Below are 20,061 nucleotides of genomic sequence, written 5' to 3'. Positions count from 1 at the left end.
GGGGCGAGAAGATGGACACAGGAATTGTGAGTCATCTAAAGTGGGCTAGTCCGATCATGAGGAGGCATTCGAGGGTGAAAGCACAGGGGTTTGAAGGCTTGAAGTTACTCATGGTAAAGAGATGGCAGCGAGAGGACAGGCCACAGATGGAAGCAGGGATGACTGGTAGAGGTCAGTCCCCGGCTGTCTGGGGCAGAAGGAAACCCTAGTCGAGAAGAGGGGACACGAGGTGGAGGGCTCGGGGTAGGAAGGAGCTGCGGGTTCCTTTTTATCCCCGCTCCCTCACTTTTGTCGCCTCTCATCTTTCTCAGTCTCATGTTTCTTCCTTTTCAGCCTAGGTTGTTCTTGCTCTGGGTCAAAGGTTGAGGGTTAAGAAAGTGGGTTACCATACAGGTATCCACAGCGAAGTAGCAAACGCCGACGCGCCCATGTAGAGAAGGAAGAAAGGGCCGTAGACTATGAGAAGAAATAAAAAAAAGAAACAAAGAATGCAAAAAGAGAACTAAGGGACCAAGACAGACCCTTGAGGAAAACTGCAGAGAACACGAGAAGGGGCAGAAAACGAGCCCTCGGTAAGCCGAGAAAGAACGACTAAAGTGACAGAGGGTAGACCTGCCCGCGGAGGCAGCTATGTTATGTCATGTTTGAGTCCAAGTACAGCAGGTGCTACAAAGCAAAGCTCAGTTCATTTTGTAGAGAGATGTAAAATGTGCATTTCTACTACTGTATTGAGGTATGTACTGCACCGTCGCCCTCCACTCTTGAGATGAGTCCAGAAGTCATTGTTTGTAACTGGAAACAGAATAAAAAGATACAAAAAGAACACGACTCATCAAACCCATAAACAAGTGATGCACAGTGTTAAAGGCCGTGAAGCGATCAAAGAGAATAAGGTAAAACAAATTGGTTGTTGTTACCAGAATGTAAGATAAAACTCAGTACTCATTCCACTTTTTCTTGCATATTCAGGGCTAAAGCACTGTGCCAGAGGAAAAAAACTTTATTTGCATGTAAGGAAGAAACTTAGGAAAGCAAGGAACTCAAGAAGAGGTCAGAAATTAAAAAGATAATCGGGATCCAAGGTGAAGTTTTTGGTCAGGGAAGTAGCGTGACAGTCTTAAAGGTGGAAAGAAAAGTACCGGAGGAGAGGGAAAGGTGAAACCGAGTGGTGACGTGAGACGAAAGAGTCCAAGTAAAGTTCAGTACTGGTGAAGGATCAGAGCCGTGGTTGTGGCCAGAGGATATGAAACCAAGTGGCAACATAAGACGAAACAGTTAAAGTAGAGGTCAGTACTGGTGAAGGATCAGAGAGGAGGTTGTGGTCAGAGGAGATGAAACCGAGTGGCAACATAAGACGAAACAGTTAAAGTAGAGGTCAGTACTGGTGAAGGATCAGAGAGGAGGTTGTGGTCAGAGGAGATGAAACCGAGTGGTGGCATAAGACGAAAAGTCCAAGTAGATTTCAGTACTGGTGAAGGATCAGAGTGGAGGCTGTGGCCAGAGGAGATGAAACCGAGTGGCAGCATAAGACGAAAGAGGCCAAGTAGAGATCAGTACTGCTGAAGGATCAGAGCGGAGGTTGTGGCCAGAGGAGATGAAACCGAGTGGTGATATAAGACAAAAGAGTTCAAGTAAAGTTTAGTACTGGTGATGGATCAGAGCGGAGGTCGTGGTCAGAGGAGATGAAACCGAGTGGCGGCATAAGACGAAAGAGTCCAAGTAGAGATCAGTACTGGTGAAGGATCAGAGCGGAGGTTGTGGCCAGAGGAGATGAAACCGAGTGGTGATATAAGACAAAAGAGTTCAAGTAAAGTTTAGTACTGGTGATGGATCAGAGCGGAGGTCGTGGTCAGAGGAGATGAAACCGAGTGGCGGCATAAGACGAAAGAGTCCAAGTAGAGATCAGTACTGGTGAAGGATCAGAACGGAGTTTGTGGTCAGAGGAGATGAAACCGAGTGGTGGTTTAAGACAAAAGAGTCCAAGTAGAGTTCAGTACTGGTGAAGGATCAGAGCCGAGGTTGTGGTCAGAGGAGATGAAACCAAGTGGTGGCATAAGACAAAAGAGTCCAAGTAGAGTTCAGTACTGGTGAAGGATCAGAGCGGAGGTTGTAGCCAGAGGAGATGAAATAGAGTGGTGGCTTAAGAGGAAAGAGTCCAAATAAAGTTCTGTACTGGTGAAGGATGAGAGTGGAGGTTGTGGTCAGAGCAGATGAAACCGAGTGGTGGCATAAGACGAAAGAGTCCAAGCAGACTTCAGTACTGGTGAAGGATCAGAGCCGAGGTTGTGGCCTCAGTGATGTTTACTATCGGGACCGAAACATCAACACTTAACCCACCTCACATCTAATATATAATTTGCTATGTTTGGGAACAATCTTGTGTTATTACACGGAGTGAGTTGTTTATATGTAGTTATTTGGTGTTAATGATTCTGACTACAGCTTGTATTACACATTGTCTATGTACTTTTGAAATGTAAATTGTGAACCCCTGGTATACACTTGTTTCCCATTTTTGAAATACAAAGAAGTTTGGACATTTTTACACCGTGTGTCCTGATTTGTTTGACTGAAGGATATCATATCAAGTTACCTGTTTAGGTTGCTTGTGATGTCACTTGTGGACATCCCAGAATTCCTTAATAATTATTAAGTGTACAAGTTGTTGGTTGTAAACAAGTCCCTTGTTGGTATCTTTAATTGTTCTACAATCTGCACCCAAGCCTACAAGGCATCTTGTGTTGTCCATTGTGTATATGAGAAAGAAGATGGCAGATGGAGATTTCACCACTAGTGAGGGTGAGGATCAGAGCGGGAGGCTGGGGCCTTCACCTCACGCAGGAGAGTTAGTTCTTCGACCTTAGAAACAGGTTGAAAGGTTTTGATATGAAGACAGAGAGAAGAGCCTGAAGGCACCAGAGTTTCTGAAGTAGAGTAGCAGAATATGGAGGAATGCAGAAGAAAAGGGATCAGAAGTGCGGATATCAGAAAATGTAGAAAAAATGATGCAGGATTCTGAACATCAATGTTAGCACGCCTGCTGTGTGTGTCTTCAGTTACTTTACACCTTACATACTTCCAGTCTTAGGCACATGATTTTCAATCATGTGAGGACCTGGGACTAGAGCGGAAGCTCCCACAGTTGGCATCTTAGCTACAAGACCATATTTGTGGCCCAGAGGCAGCAAGACGTGCACTGGAGGTGTTATGTCCAGATGTAAAGGTTACAGTGTCAGCAGCTGTTCCAACAGTTAACTAGTTAGCAAGTTAATTAAAGAGATAACTCTACTTACGTCTGCAAAGAGCCCAAACTTGCCGGTGAAGGGGAGCGCTCCAGGTACAATGGAGTTCAGGAAGTCCAGCAGGGGGTTGTTGTAGCCCCACAAGATCTCGTTGACAGTCCGATTCATGAAGGTGGATTCACTGAAGGTGCTGAAGGCACCACTGATGATCCATCGAATAGGCAGTGGGAGGTGCTCCAACATGATGGAGGCCGCCTGAGGACAACAAAGGCTGGTCTTAGGAGATCATTCAAAGTATGGGCACATGTTAAATTATTCTTATGGAAATAAAGATGTTGCCACAATGAGGGAAGACTGTGCTGTGTATTTTATACCACATTTTAAATCTATATGAAATGCAAGATCACAGGACACACTGTTCGACAAACAAGGAACCGGTTTGAGTTTTTTACAGAACAAATGTTATTGCACCTCTAAGATGTTTGAAATCAATTTGTGAATTCGCAAGACCCTAGAAATGACTCCATCAGTTTAGATATCTAGAGGTTGACAGACGATCATTCCCACCAGCACTGTCAATTCCAGCTCCTTGATTATAGCATTGGTGACCCGCTCCCTTCATTGAAGATGCGCTCCCAAGTGATGAGCTCTCTTCGCTGGTGCCCTGAAATACTTTCTTTTTATGTATTTTTTTTCCTATAAAAAGGATATTTGATCCCTCAATGAGCAGATTGTGCCTTTAATGCATATATAACACCCTCACAGGAAAGAAGGTGCACATAAGTGATCCTGTAAGCATCTGTTTGTATCATGCAGTGGATTCACATGAGGTACAGGTGGGATCTCACTGGGTTCACCTTAACCGAACTGTGCAGAAGGTTTAGAGCTGCCGAGTGTGTGTCGGCCACTGATTCCCACTGCTGCCCTTCAGCAGGTCCTCACAGAGGTGGACGCCGGCTCTTCACAAATGAGGCTCTCAGAGCCGGACACTTGGTGAAAACCCTTGGAGCCGCTGTCACCCCGAAGGGGAGCACTTTGAACTGGTACCACATCTACCACAAAGCACAGGCACTGGCCAGGGTGATCGAGTATGTGGAAGTCGGACAGGATTTAGGAGTCGGCCAGGGATTGGGATGGTGTCAGGACTGTTAAAGGGACAGATGTTGGGTGGGTAAACAATGTCATTCTTCCCAAACCCGCAGCCCATTCCCGAAACCTAAGTGTTTCCTCTGGCGAGAGGTAGTTGGTGCAATCACAGCAAGACACCCTACCAATACCATGCCCCCCACCACAGTAACTAAGTGCCCGCACCGTATCCTCGCTGTGAAACTCAAGTCTCTGAGACTGGGTATGAGCACCAGGTACACCAGACTTCCCTACCTACCTGCCCTCACACTACTGCCCAAACCAAGGTCTTTACTTGCACGCCTACAATTCTGCACCCTTTGCATTTCATTGCCTGTCCTCTATTTCCTTGTCTAAAACCTTCTCACTGCCTACCAGCCCTCGTGCCCACACTTACCCCACTACATGCCCATCAACCACTCCTGCTCACACCTTGCCATACCTCACATTCAGCTTAGTCACCGCTCACCTGACAAACCTGCCCACCCGACCAGTGTACCTCAGCTCAGTCATGACACTTTACACTCCCCATCTGTCAGAAGGTGCCCCCACAACCCACCTGTCTGCCACAGTGCAACACCCATGTGCCAAGCCATTTACAAACCACCAGCCCCCACCTCAGGCAATCCTTGATAGTTCACTGGACACAAACACACCCTACCTCAGTCAGTCCTTGCCAGTCCACTGGAGAGACACACACCCTACCTCAATCAGTCCATGCCAGTCCACCGGACACACACACACCATACATTAGCCAGTCCTCGCCAGTCCACCAGAGACACACACAACCTACATTAGTCAGTCCTTGCCAGCCCACCAGACACACACACCCTACATTAGTCAGTCAATCCTTGCCAGTCCACCAGAGACAGACACACACACAAACATGTTACTATTCGCCTAACCACCGGCACCTATCTAAGGACGTCTATCCTCACCTCAGACACTAACCACCTGCCCCCTACACACTTGCACATACACATGCTCACCAATTACTACTCACTTAACCACAACACCCCAGCCTCGCTCACTGCGGAAGTGGCACCCACTAAAAGACCCTTCTCCTCACCTCAGACACGAACTGTAGGAAGCTGGCCTGGGGTGTGGTGAGCACCTGTGTTGTTATCAGCTTATACCAGGTCCAGGTATCCCCTATTAGTGAGGTGTAGTCAGTGTCTAGAAGCCAGGCTCTCTAGAGGTAGCTGTGGATGAGCAGCCAAGGCTTCTCTAGGAGACATGCAAAGCTGAGGCAATACCACTGTAGTCACACACCACTTACACTCATGAAACAAAACACTGAGTGTTACAAAAATAAAGGTACTTTATTATAGTAACACAAATACTAGAATACTGAATAGGCGATCCCCCAACTGGGGGTAAATAAACACACCATTATATACACATTAGCAGTCAGTAAACAGCATAGAAAGCAATAGGCATTGGTAAAAGCAATAGCAAATAATGAGGGCCTTCGGGGGTGGCCCACAACATATACTAAAAAGTGGAATGTGAAAGACAGTCCCCCACCCAAGGAAGTGGAATCAGTAGAAGGGAGCTGGAGGAACTAGGTACCACAAGAGGTGAGTACCAGAGTGACCCTCAGCGACCAGGAGAGGAGAAGTAAGTACCTGGTTTTCCCCAAAACAAATAGGAGGACTTTGGAAAAGGATTATGCGAGACCTGTCCAAGGCTGGAAGAACCCAAAGGTGGATCCTGACAGAAGAGGACCTGCAAAGGAAGGGGACCAAGACCAGTTCGTGTTGGAGTGTCCGGTTGTGGCAAGAGCCACTACCCACCCATCTGTGCATGCAGGACCAAATCGACGGTGGACGAAGAAGGTTAGCAGTGCAGCACAGTAGATGAAGAGGAGTCCCAGAAGTGATGCAAGTGATGTCCCACATCAGCGGTCGAGATGCAGTCGGTCAGTGGTGCTGGAAAACCATCAACAAGCCTTGGCAAATGCAAGAGTCAGAGAAGAAGGTTTGCAAGGCTGAAAAGGACCAGCAAGGTGCAGAGGACTTGACCCAACGAGTGGAGCTCGGGGTGACTCTCAGCAGCTGGGGGAGTCACAAGAAGAGGAGGCAGCCCTCACAGGCAACCCACGGGCAGCAGGCACAGGAGTCAGAGTGAGTCCAACTCAGCACACCTGAAGAGTAGTCCTACGTCAGTGAAGCAGCAGGCAGGAGACTGTGCTTTGCAAGAAAGAGTGCTGGAGGCCGGGGCTACACTGAGCCTGAAGACTCCCTTGAAGAGGAGCAAACAGACCTTGGTAGGTTCAAGAGTCACGGTGCACAGGAGTACTATCCTGCAACGAGAGGCAAGGACTTACAGTTTCCCAAGTTGGAAAGCTGGTAGAGAAGACTAAGTGGACCAATCCAGACCACTAACTGTGATGCAGGATCCACGCAGTACTGGAGAAGAGCAGATCCACGTAACCGGACATCGTTGCAGTAGGGGTGACTACTTCACTCCAAGGGAGATTCCTTCTTACTTCTTGTGCAGGCTGAAGAATCGTCGCCCTCAGAGGATGCACAGCCGGGGAAATGTTGCAGAAGCTGGAAGGAGCCAGAGAAACAATGTGGCAGGGCAAAGTCGCTGCTGGAGCTGCAGATTGTAGGTTCCTGTGGAATCCAGTTGCGGTTCCAGTGGCTAGAAGTCGAAATAGACAGTGCAGAGGAGTCCTCCTGGAATCTTACAAGTCAAATCTGAGGACCGACCCAAGAGGGATACCCTAAATAGCCCCGGAAGGGGGATTGGTTACCTAGTCAGGTGACCACCTATCAGGAGGGGGCTGTGACGCAAGCTACCTGACCTGGCCACTCAGATGCTCCCAGGGGCCTCTGCTCACCATGGATTGAAGATAGTACCATGTAGGAGGCTGGCCTGGCTTATAATGGGTACCTTATGGTACTTACACCTTGTGCCAGGTCCAGTTATCCCTTATTAGTAGATTAGTAGTGTTCTAGCAGCTTAGGCTGATAGAAGTAGCTATAGCAGAGCAGCTTAGGCTGAACTAGGAGACATGCAAAGCTCCTACTATACCACTTATATCATATAGCACTATATCATAAGAAAACACAATACTCAGAGTTACTAAAAATAAAGGTACTTTATTTTAGTGACAATATGCCAAAAGTATCTCAGAGGATATACTCCCTTAGGAGGTAAGTCAAATACACAAAATATACACACAAACCAAAATCAGGTAAGTAAAACACTTAGAAAAGTAGTGCAAACAATGTAGAACACAATAGAATGCAATAGGAGGCAAAAGGCCTAGGGGCAACACAAACCATAGATTCCAAAAGTGGAATGTGAACAACTAATGGACCCCAGGCCTAGTGTAGTGTGTAGAGGGTCACTGGGAGCGTAAGAAAACACTAAGGGTGTCTAAGATACCCCACCCCAAGACCCTGAAAAGTAGGAGTAAAGTTACCCTACTACCCCAGACAGACAGTAAAGTCGAGATAGGGGATTCTGCAAAGACAACAACTGACTGCAAAGCACTGAAGACGGGTTCTTGGACCTGAGGACCTGTAAAGGAAGGGGACCAAGTCCAAGAGTCGCGCAAGTGTCCGGGGGGGCAGGAGCCCACTAAACCCCGGATGAAGGTGCAAAAGGGCTGCCTCCGGGTGGAAGAAGCTGAAGATTCTGCAACAACGGAAGGTGCCAGGAACTTCTCCTTTGGTAAGAAGATGTCCCACGGCGTTCTGGAGGATGCAGAGTTGTTTCCAGGCAGAAAGACCGCAAACAAGCCTTGCTAGCTGCAAGAGTCACGGTTGAAGATTATGGGTGCTGCCAGGGCCCAGGAAGGACCAGGAGGTCGCCCCTTGGAGGAAGAGACAGAGGGGGCGCTCAGCAACAGAGAGAGCCCACGCAGAAGCAGGCAGCACCCGCAGAAGCACTTGAACAGTCGTTCAAGAAATCTGAGCACGGCGGTCATCTCAACACAACAAAAGAGGGTCCCAAGAAGCCGGAGGTCAACTCAGCGAGTTGGGCAATGTAAGACGGAGTGCTGGGGACCTGGGCTGTGTTGTGCACAAAGGAAGTCTTGCAAAAGTGCACAGAAGCCCTAGCAGCTGCAGATCACGCAGTACACAGTACACTGGCATGGGGAGGCAAGGACTTACCTCCACCAAATTTGGACAGAAGGACCACTGGACTGTCGGGGTCACTTGGATCCAGCTCCTGTGTTCCAGGGACCACGCTCGTCAAGATGAGAGGGGACAGGGAGGACCGGTGATGCAGAAGTTTGGTGCCTGCGTAAGCAGGGGGAAGATCCAGTCGACCCACGGGAGATTTCTTCATGGCTTCCAGTGCAGGGTGAAGGCAGACAGCCCTCAGAGCATGCATCACCAGGAAACAGTCGAGAAAGCCGGCAGGATCAGGCGCTACAATGTTGCTGGTAGTCGTCTTGCTACTTTGTTGTGGTTTTGCAGGCGTCCTGAGCAGTCAGCGGTCAATCCTTTGGCAGAAGATGAAGAGGGAGATGCAGAGGAACTCTGGCGAGCTCTTGCATTCGGTATCTGAAGAATTCCCCAAAGCAGAGACTCTAAATAGCCAGAAAAGGAGGTTTGGCTACCTAGGAAGAAGGATTGGCTACTAAGAGAGGTAAGAGCCTATCAGAAGGAGTCTCTGACATCACCTGCTGGCACTGGCCACTCAGAGCAGTCCAGTGTGCCAGCAATACCTCTGTTTCCAAAATGGCAGAGGTCTGGGACACACTGGAGGAGCTCTGGGCACCTCCCCTGGGAGGTGCATATCAGGGGAGTGGTCACTCCCCTTTCCTTTGTCCAGTTTCGCGCCAGAGCAGGGCTGGGGGATCCCTGAACTGGTGTAGACAATTCCATGATCTTAGACATGTTACATGGCCATGTTCGGAGTTACCATTATGACGCTATACATAGGTAGTGACCTATGTATAGTGCACGCGTGTAATGGTGTCCCAGCACTCACAAAGTCCAGGGAATTTGCCCTGAACAATGTGGGGGCACCTTGGCTAGTGCCAGGGTGCCCACACACTAAGTAACTTTGCACCCAACCTTCACCAGGTGAAGGTTAGACTTATAGGTGACTTATAAGTTACTTAAGTGCAGTGGTAAATGGCTGTGAAATAACGTGGACGTTATTTCACTCAGGCTGCACTGGCAGGCCTGTTTAAGAATTGTCAGATCTCCCTATGGGTGGCAAAAGGAATGCTGCAGCCCATAGGGATCTCCTGGAACCCCAATACCCTGGGTACCTCAGTACCATATACTAGGGAATTATATGGGTGCTCCAGTACGCCAATGTGAATTGGTGAAATTGGTCACTAGCCTGTTAGTGACAATTTGGATAGCAGAGAGAGCATAACCACTGAGGTTCTGGTTAGCAGAGCCTCATTGAGACAGTTAGGCATCACACAGGGAACAAATACATATAGGCCACAAACTTATGAGCACTGGGGTCCTGGCTAGCAGGGTCCCAGTGACACATAACAAACATACTGACTACATAGGGTTTTTACTATGAGCACTGGGCCCTGGCTAGCAGGATCCCAGTGAGACAGTGAAAACACCCTGACATATACTCACAAACAGGCCAAAAGTGGGGGTAGCAAGGCTAGAAAGAGGCTACTTTCTCACACTCAGGCTGCAGTGGCAGTCCTGTGTAAGAATTGTCTGAGCTCCCTATGGGTAGCAAAAGCAACGCTGCAGCCCATAGGGATCTCCTGGAACCCCAATACCCTGCGTACCTAGGTACCATATACTAGGGAATTATAAGGGTGTTCCAGAGTGTCAATCAGAATTGGTGAAAATAGTCACTAGCCTGCAGTGACAATTTTACAAAGCAGATAGAGCATAAACACTGAGGTTCTCGTTAGCAGAGCCTCAGTGATACAGTTAGGCACCACACAGGGAACACATACAGGCCACAATTATGAGCACTGGGGTCCTGGCTAGCAGGATCCCAGTGACACAGGCAAAAACAAACATACACACAAGTAAAAATGGGGGTAACATGCCAGGAAAGATGGTACTTTCCTACACACCACTCCTAGAGTGGTGATGGAGTCCCCTTTCCTTTGTCCAGTTTCGCACCAGAGCAGGGACTGGGGGTCCCTGGACTGGTGCAAACCAGTTTATACAAGGAGGGCACCAAATCTGCCCTTCAAAGCATACCGGTGGATCGAGGAGGATACCCCTCCCAAGCCATGTAACACCTATTTCCAAGGGAGAGGGTGTTACATCCCTCTCCCACAGGAAATCCTTTGTTTTGCTTCCTCTGCCTGAGCTGGTCAAGCAGCAGGAGGGCAGAAACCTATCTGAGGGGTGGCAGCAGCGTGGGCTGCGCGGAAAACGCCAGAAGACTGGTAGGACCAATGCTGGGGGTCCTTTAAGGAGCCCCCAGAGTGTGTGAAATCATACAACCAGTACTGGCAGCAGTATTGGGTTTATGATTCCAACAGGTTTGATACCAAACCTGGCCAGGTTTGGAGTTACCGTAATATAGCTGGACACAGGCTGTGTGACCTCTGTCCAGTACAGGGATAAAATGGCTTCCCGCACTTACGAAGTCCAGGAAAATGAAGGTGGAGTTTGTAGGGGCATCTCTGCTCATGCTGCGGTGCCCTCACACACAGGTTCCTGCACCCTGCACTCTGGGCTCGGAGGGCCTGCCAATGGGGGTGACTTACAGTGACCTGGTGCAGTGACCTGTAGTGAAAGGGTGCATGAAGGCTGCTATGGCAGGCCAGCAGGCACACTTCGCATGGGCTCCCATGGGTGGCACAGTACATGCTGCGGTCCATGGGGAACCCCTGGTGCCCCAATGCCCTGGGTACCTAAGTACCATATACTAGGGACTTGCATGGGAGCACCATTATGCCAATTGTGGGGGGGGTAAAGGTTTTAAGCAAACAAATTTAGAGGGCGATAGCACAATCACTGGGGTCCTGGTTAGCAGGATCCCAGTGAAAATAGTCGAAGCATGCAAAAAGTGGGGGTAACCATGCCAAAAGAGGGTACTTTCCTCCACTAAGCACCTATCCCCCACCACACACCTCACAAATTAGTACTCACTTAACCAAGTGCAAGTGACACCTGTTAAAAGACCCCTACACCCACCTCAGTCACTAGCCACCTGCCCCCAGACCAATACCCCTACTTCTACCACCTGACAGACCCTCTAACCGCTCCCTCATCTCACCTGCTGCAACCTAGTCTACAATGTACCTGTCTCCACACCCTGGGCAAAGCAACTGCCCCAGGCCTGTCCCCTAAGAGAGACTCTGGCAGAAAGCATGTCCAGCACATCTTCGGGACTATGCAGCTTGGAGCCCCAAGTCTTTAGAAACACCCCCCTTAATTCTCAATTCTCACAGTGTACCCTGAACACCCAGTCATCCACCAGGCCCCCCAGGTCAGTCCCTCTGTCCTCTGAAAGCCCCACATCTCCGGACATCCATGACTCTCCAGGCCGCTCTGTGTGTCTTACGCCCAGTGCTTCAGATGGGCCGGTACTGTCAGGTACTCAGAACCTGCAGTGCTATATTTCCATTTTAAGCACTGATTATACCTTGAATGACTATATATCTACATTTATCCTCGATCGAGAAAGCCTCATCCCTCTCTGGCCTCAGGACCAGTGGCCTATAAACATCTCTGGAATTTCCTCCTCTCTGAATTACTAATTCGGTGGAATAATGTGAATTTCCTGATTTTTTTTTGGGGGGGGGGGGCGGGGGGGTGACGTGCTGTAATTGATTTTCAGCACAGACATCAGGGTTTACTAGACGCCTGAAGTTAGTTTGTTTACAACTTAACTTGTTGAGATCCTTGGTTTAATGGCGCACAGACGCCCAAGAAGTGAACACTACAGGGTTCTCCAGAGTTAGAAGAGCAGAAGACTAGATGCAGGAATGTTAGGAATGGACCAAGGGCATTAATCTCTGATAACTGCCCTGCGCTCCGCCGCAGTGTGTTTGAACTGCAATAGATTGTCTTCAGTTGGTTCAATGTTCTCACAGTATTGCAGGACTTCTTGAGGAGTGCTAGGCCGGGGGACTACACCGCATAATGTACCCTTTCCCTTTGAGGACAGTCTTTCACCCCACAACTCACTGGATCTCCACTCGGCCTCTGGATGGAGGTGAACAGCGTGGACTTTCCGTAGTCTTCTCTCAGACAGGCAGATTTGTTCACAATTTATTTATTCGAGAGATTTATAAAGCGCTGTGCCTCTTTTGTCCTACTTCAAAGCACTGTAAAACACAGCTTGCTTGTTGAGGGGAAGGAGGCGCCTGTTAGACAGGGTAAGTGACCAGAGCCCAAACTTCTCGCCCCACCTCTCCGCTGTGAGAAGTTCAGTTACTGGGATGTATGAATGCTTCATGTTCAAGTGTTTTGTGAACCACACGTGGGTGGGTCCTGATCTCAAGTGCGGCTGGAGGCCTCCAGAGTCTGGCCCGTGCACCGCCCGGGTCCTTCCTCGTGAATCAACTGTGTGAACGATGCTGGCCACCCGATGGGCCTTGTTAACTAAGTGTCTTCGACAGAGGTGCCGCGACCGGTCACCACCTCTCCTTTGTCCCAGACGCCCTCGAAGGCCTTGCACAGGATCGTACATTTAATTCTGGCATTTACTGGGATTGAATAGAGGACTAAGGTGTGGGTCAGGTGTGGGCTCCCTTACCAAGGTCACGGTACAGTCCATCTGCCCGTTTCTAAAGTCTTTGCAGCCCCGAAATAAGTTGACTGGAGTTGATGATTTTGTAATGCTTGAGGAATGCCGGGATGAGGAGTCTTGGCCACCACTTGTGCGATTGGCTCCTTGTTCCCCAGTTCCCTCTCACTCAAGACCTCCAGGGCTGCTGGAGGCTCTGGTGCTACTTTAAAGATGTTCTTCTATTTTCCAGAAACCGCCTGGTGGCAGGGAAGAAGGAGACATCGACCCTGTGCTGCCGGAAGATGGTCCACGGCCGCCAGCGTGACTACGCAGCACTGGATGAATCGGCCAACGACAGCGACAACAAAACCTGAAGGGGCCCCCACCCGCGGGGACCCTAGAAGGACCTGTTGTCTCTTTTTCTCTTCAGGACCCGAAAGGCGAACGGAGAGGACTCAGATGAAATAAATGTGAAATGATGTAATGTAATGTATGGTTTTGACGAACATGACCTTTTTCCTCAACAGGTAAAAGGTCAAAGGGATAGCTTGTACACATGTTGTCAAGTTTGTTACCTACGACTTACGATCAAAGAGGTATTTGTGTACGGTGACGATTGTATGTATCTGAACCAAGGCACGAGTTCCTGACAATGCCCTCGAAAAAAAAAAAAAAATGGTTTTAGAGGCTTCTTTACAGGATGACTGCACCTGGACACCCTTTGCCGCTGTGTTGACTTGAGCAAGACATTGAAGTGGGTAGAGAGAATCCCCTGGTTCCTGGTTTTTGGTGAGACACTTGCCAAGACTTGAGAGCCAGGCGACGGGAAGCAGGGTGCCCAGAGCATCTTTAATCTTGGCTTGGCACCCTACTGCATCAGGGTTCAATGCTTCCTACTTCAAAACAAGGAGATTCTAATTGTTTCAATATTTTACAGCCAGACCTCCTGTGAAATGCTGATTTTCACATATATTTTCACCATAATGTGGAGCCAGCAAGAAGTCTTGAGGGGGTATTTACTCGTTTTAGGCCTTTATCTGCACGGGGTTTTACATTCTACATTACAAGCTAACAGAAGGACACAGCGCATGGTCTACATCATGCCTGTGGCCATACTTCAATGTGTCCCTTGCACAACATTACAAGATTATTTAACCGGCCCTCAATCGTTATTCCAATTCCAATCAGAGTTTAAAGAACTAAATAAATACACAAGTTTTAAAAGCAGCACTGAGGTTTTAGTGGGTTAAAACTTAAGAGTTTCACAATATGCTCTTTAATGAAACTTCCTCAAACATTTTGTGGCAAAGTCTGAATTTTGGCCTTCGAGATGGAAAGTGGTGGCGTCCATCAAAGAAGGTAAAAAGCAAGACCTGGTACATTGTGCAGGAGCATCCACAGATGTGAGAGCAAGCAGAAATATGCATTTACTAAAGACCCCTTTCAGTGCCAGAATCCTTCACCAGGGTAGGAGACTCCTTAAAATTCAGACACCAGGAAGGATTCACTAATGTTTGGTCTCTGCCACCTTTCAATCATGGAGATGACCATCCAGGTCAACACCATCACTGCCTCCTGCTTCCACACCCTGAATGTGCAGAGGAAGATCTTCAAAAAGCTTAAAAGCAACACAAGAAAAACTGTCACTCACGCCCTTGTTACCAGCATGTTGGAATACGGGAACACTCTTTACACTGGCCTCACCAAGAAACTCACTGGAAGGCAAAAACCCATCAAGAACTTGGCAGCCAGATTCATGCTGAACCTCCCACACAGAAATCACATCACACCACACATCAGGGAGCACCACTGGCTTGCGATACATAAACACACTCATTAAAACTCCTCTCACACACATCCAAAGCACTGCATAACTTAGGCCCCACCTACCTGAACAGCAGCACCTCCTTCCACCAACCACTCAGACACCTCCCCTCACGCGTACACGGAACCAGATCAGGAGCGTGAAACGACCTCCCACTCCACATCAGAAACTCCACCTCTCCTCAAGAATTCCACAAGGAGCTGCAGACCCGGCTTTTCAATGAACAAATCTATCAGAGGCAAGGCGGGGCGTACCACCTGCTCCATGCCAGGATACCCTTGCTGCCAATAGTCCGCTTTACAAAAACACTTCCCATACTATGTATCTCAACTTCAGCCCATCAGACTAACACTGAAGCACCTGAAGCGGTCCTGCCCCGTTCAAGACGGCGGTGCAGAGCAGACCATCCAATAGTGGACATAGCCACAAGGGGCTTGCACCCTTTTGAGAAATCCTAGGCACTTATCCTAGCTTATAGCCACAGAAAGCCTCCAAACCTACCAGAACCAGCATGTTGGGCACCACCAGATAGTCTCCTTCACTCCCAGAAGACATCTCTGGTACGAAGAAGAAGGTGCGGTCTTCTATGAAGGAAACCGTGTTGTTTTCATGGAAGGTGATGTTCCTTTTCTGCTTGTACTCTCTGCAAAAACCGACAAACCACAACAAAGGTAACATGAGTAGACAATTTATATATTCTCTGAAGGTGACTTTCTTTAGCATCTGCCAGTCTTAAACCTTAATTTTCAAAGACACGCGCTGTAAAAATGGAGAGATATGATCGAGTATCTTAAGAAAAACTCTCATTTTATTTCCTTTAAGGGTCGATATAAGTTTGTACATATAACACCCACTTACAGAAATGGTGACTTTCCTTCAAGTCTAAAAAAACAGAGCGGTGGAAACCACACAAGACATTAAATACCACACTCACACTGGACTATCTAACACCACCCAGAAAAGGACATAATGCTCACACCAAACATCCAACACTTCACTTAAACGGGTTATTGTACACGGTACTTACGGAAAACATCCAAAACTACACTCCCACCACACCATCCAACATCACACTCACACTAGGCAGCCTACATCATTCTCCTACCAAACATCTAACACCACGCCACATCAAACCATCCAACACCACACCCACACCGGACTGTCAAATACCTCGCCCACAATGGACCACCCAACCACCATGCCCACACTGGACTGTCAAACACCACGCCCACACCGGACTATCCAACACCCACACGGGACCATCCAACCACCACTCCCACACTGGACCGTCGCATGTCAAACACCACACCCACACTGGGCCATCCAACCACAACACCCACAGCAGACCCTCAAACCCCATACCAAACCATCCAACACCATGCCCACACCAAACCATCCAACACCACGCCCACATCAAACCATCCAACACCATGCCAACATCAAACCATCCAACACCACACCCACATCGAGCCATCCAACACTACGTCCACACCAGACCATCGGATGCCAAACACCACACTCACACCTGACCATCGGATGTCAAACACCACACCAACACTGAAGACTCAAACACCATTGTAGGACACTGGCCTGGCTTATAGTGGGTACCTGATGGTCCTTACACCTTGTGCCAGCTCCAGTTATCCCTTATTAGTAGATTAGTAGTGTTCTAGCAGCTTGGGCTGATAGAGGTAGCTATAGCAGAGTAGCTTAGGCTGAACTAGGAGACATGCAAAGCTCCTACTATACCACTCATATCATATAGCACTATATCATAAGAAACACAATACTCAGAGTTACTAAAAAATAAAGGTACTTTATTTTAGTGACCATATGCCAAAAGTATCTCAGAGGATATACTCCATTAGGAGGTAACTAATATACACAAAATATACACATAAACCAAAATCAGGTAAGTAAACAGTTAGAAAAGTAGTGCAACTACTGTAGAACACAATAGAATGCAATAGGAGACAATAGGCCTAGGGGCAACACAAACCATATACTCCCAAGGTGGAATGCGAACCACGAGTGGACCCCAGGCCTAGTGTAGTGTGTAGAGGGTCGCTGGGAGTGTAAGAAAACACTAGAGCTGTCCAAGATACCCCACCCCAAGACCCTGAAAAGTAGGAGTAAAGTTACCCTACTACCCCAGAAAGACAGTAAAGTCGAGATAGAGGATTCTGCAAAGACAACAACTGACTGCAAAGCCCTGAAGACGGATTCCTGGACCTGAGGACCTGCAAAGGAAGGGGACCAAGTCCAAGATGCAAACAAGTGTGCAGTGGGGGCAGGAGCCCACTAAACCCCGGATGAAGGTGCAAAAGGGCTGCCTCCGGGTTGAAGAAGCCGAAGATTCTGCAACAACAGAAGGTGCCAGGAACTTCTCCTTTGGTCATAAGATGTCCCACGGCGTGCTGGAGGATGCAGAGTTGTTACCATTCAGAAATATTGCAAACAAGCATTGCTAGCTGCAAGAGTTGCGGTTGAGGATTTTGGGTGCTGCCAGGGCCCAGGAAGGACCAGGAGGTTGCCCCTTGGAGGAGGAGACGGGGAGGCCGGCGCTCAGCAACACAGAGAGCCCACGCAGAAGCAGGCAACACCCGCAGAAGCACCTGGACAGGCGTTCAGAAGATCTGAGCACAGCGATCATCTAGGCACAACAAAAGAGGGTCCCACGAAGTCGGAGTCCAACTCAGCGAGTTGGGCAATGCAGGAAGGAGTGTTGGGGACCTGGGCTATGCTGTGCACGAAGGAAGTCTTGCAAAAGTTCACAGAAGCCTTAGCAGCTGCAGTTCACGCAGTGCACAGGATTACTGTCTGGCGTGGGGAGGCAAGGACTTATCTCCACCAAATTTGGACAGAAAGGCCATTCGACTGTTGGGGACACTTGGATCCAGCTCCTGTGTTCCAGGGTCCACGCTCGTCAAGATGAGAGGGGACCCAGAGGACTGGTGATGCAGAAGTTTGGTGCCTGCGTTGGCAGGTGGAAGATTCTGTCGACCTACGGGAGCTTTCTTCTTGGCTTCCACTTCAGGGTGAAGGCAGACAGCCCTCAGAGCATGCACCACCAGGAAACAATTGAGAAAGCCGGCAGGATGAGGCGCAACAATGTTGCTGGTAGTCTTCTTGTTACTTTGCTGCGGTTTTGCAGGCGTCCTGGAGCAGTCAGTGGTCGATCCTTGGCAGAAGCTGAAGAGGGAAGTGCAGAGGAACTCTGGCGAGCTCTTGCATTCGTTATCTGGTGAGAAACCCACAGGAGAGACCCTAAATAGCCCTCAGAGGAGGATTAGCTACAGAGAAATGTAAGCACCTATCAGGAGGGGTCTCTGACGTCACCTGCTGGCACTGGCCACTCATCCAAGATGGCAGAGGTCTGGGACACACTGGAGGAGCTCTGGGCACCTCCCCTTGGAAGGTGCTGGTCAGGGGAGTGGTCACTCCCCTTTCCTTTGTCCAGTTTTGCGCCAGAGAAGGGGCTGGGGGATCCCTGAACCGGTGTAGACTGGCTTATGGAAAGAGGGCACCATCTGTGCCCTTCAAAGCATTTCCATAGGCCAAGAGAGGCTACTCCTCTCAGGCCCTAAACACCTATTTCCAAAGGGAGAGGGTGTAACACCCTCTCTCAGAGGAAATCCTTTGTTCTGCCTTCCTGGGACTGGGCTGCCCAGGCCCGGGGGGGGGGGGGGCAGAAACCTGTCTGAGGGTTGGCAGCAGCAGTAGCTGCAGAGAAAACCCCGGAGAGCTAGTTTGGCAGCACCCGGGGTCCATGCTGGAGCCCCGGGGATGCATGGAATTGTCACCCCAATACCAGAATGGGGTTTGGGTGAAAATTCCATGATCCTAGACATGTTACATAGCCATGTTCGGAGTTACCATTGTGATGCTACATATAGGTATTGACCTACATGTAGTTCACACGTGTAATGGTGTCCCCGCACTCACAAAGTCCGGGGAAATTGCTCTGAACAATGTGGGGGCACGTTGGCTAGTGCCGGGGTGCCCCCACACTAATAACTTGGCACCTAACCTTCACTAAGTAAGGGTTAGACATATAGGTGACTTATAAGTTACTTAAGTGCAGTGTAAAATGGCTGTGAAATAATGTGGACGTTATTTCACTCAGGCTGCAGTGGCAGTCCTGTGTAAGAATTGTCTGAGCTCCTTATGGGTAGCAAAAGAAATGCTGCAGCCCATAGGGATCTCCTGGAACCCCAATACCCTGCATACCTAGTTAACCTATACTAGGGAATTATAAGGGTGTTCCAGTGTGCCAATCAGAATTGGTAAAATTAGTCACTAGCCTGCACTGACAATTTTAAAAGCAGAGAGAGCATAAACACTGAGGTTCTGGTTGGCAGAGCCTCAGTGATACAGTTAGGCACCACACAGGGAACACATACAGGGCACACTTTATGAGCACTGGGGTTCTGGCTAGCAGGATCCCAGTGACACAGGCAAAAACAAACATACATACAAGTAAAAATGGGGGTAACATGCCAGGCAAGATGGTACTTTCCTACAACCACACCCTCACTGCCCCATCCACCACTATGTCCACACCGAACCGTCAAACACCACACCAACACCGAACCATCCAACACCACCCCCACATCGAACCATCCAACACCACGCCCACATCAGACCATCGGGTGCCAAACACCACACCCACACCAAACAATCAAACACCACACAGGACCGCTGGATGTCAAACACCACGCCCACACCGCCCCATCTACCACTATGTCCTCACCGAACCGTCAAACACCACACCAGCACCAAACCATCCAACACAGCGCACACATCAAACCATCCAACACCACGCCCACATCGAACCATCCAACACCACGCCCACACCGGACCATCCAACTGCAACACCCACACCAGACCGTCAAACACCACAGTGAACCATCCAACACCACATCCACACCAAACCATCCAACACCACGCCCACACCAAACCATCCAACACCACATCGAACCATCCAACACCAGACCGTCGGATGCCAAACACCACGCCCACACCAAACAGTCAAACACCACCCCCACACCGGACTGTCAGATGTCAAACACTACGCCCACACCGACCCATCCACGACCATGTCCACACCAAACCATCAAACACCACGCCCACATCGAACCATCCAACACCACGCCCACATCGAACTATCCAACACCACGCCCACATCGAACAAGATGCCCACATTGAACCGTCCAACACCAC

General features: G+C 49.1%; 1 protein-coding gene across 3 annotated transcripts in view; it reads right to left on the bottom strand.

Annotated features, from left to right (window-relative positions):
- SCARB1 (scavenger receptor class B member 1) overlaps positions 1 to 20,061 on the bottom strand; it is a 505,116-nt gene that overhangs the window by 191,239 nt on the left and 293,816 nt on the right. For all 3 annotated transcript variants that reach the window (XM_069215380.1, XM_069215379.1, XM_069215381.1), the window contains exons 3-4: positions 15,340 to 15,481; positions 3,294 to 3,497 (exon numbers count right to left, since the gene is read on the bottom strand). In XM_069215380.1, coding sequence (XP_069071481.1) covers positions 3,294 to 3,497; positions 15,340 to 15,481 — 346 coding nt within the window. The remainder of the gene's footprint in view (positions 1 to 3,293; positions 3,498 to 15,339; positions 15,482 to 20,061) is intronic.

Source organism: Pleurodeles waltl, chromosome 11, assembly GCF_031143425.1.
Source record: "Pleurodeles waltl isolate 20211129_DDA chromosome 11, aPleWal1.hap1.20221129, whole genome shotgun sequence".
NCBI classification, from domain to species: domain Eukaryota; kingdom Metazoa; phylum Chordata; class Amphibia; order Caudata; family Salamandridae; genus Pleurodeles; species Pleurodeles waltl.
This window is presented reverse-complemented; position numbering and strand designations above follow the sequence as displayed.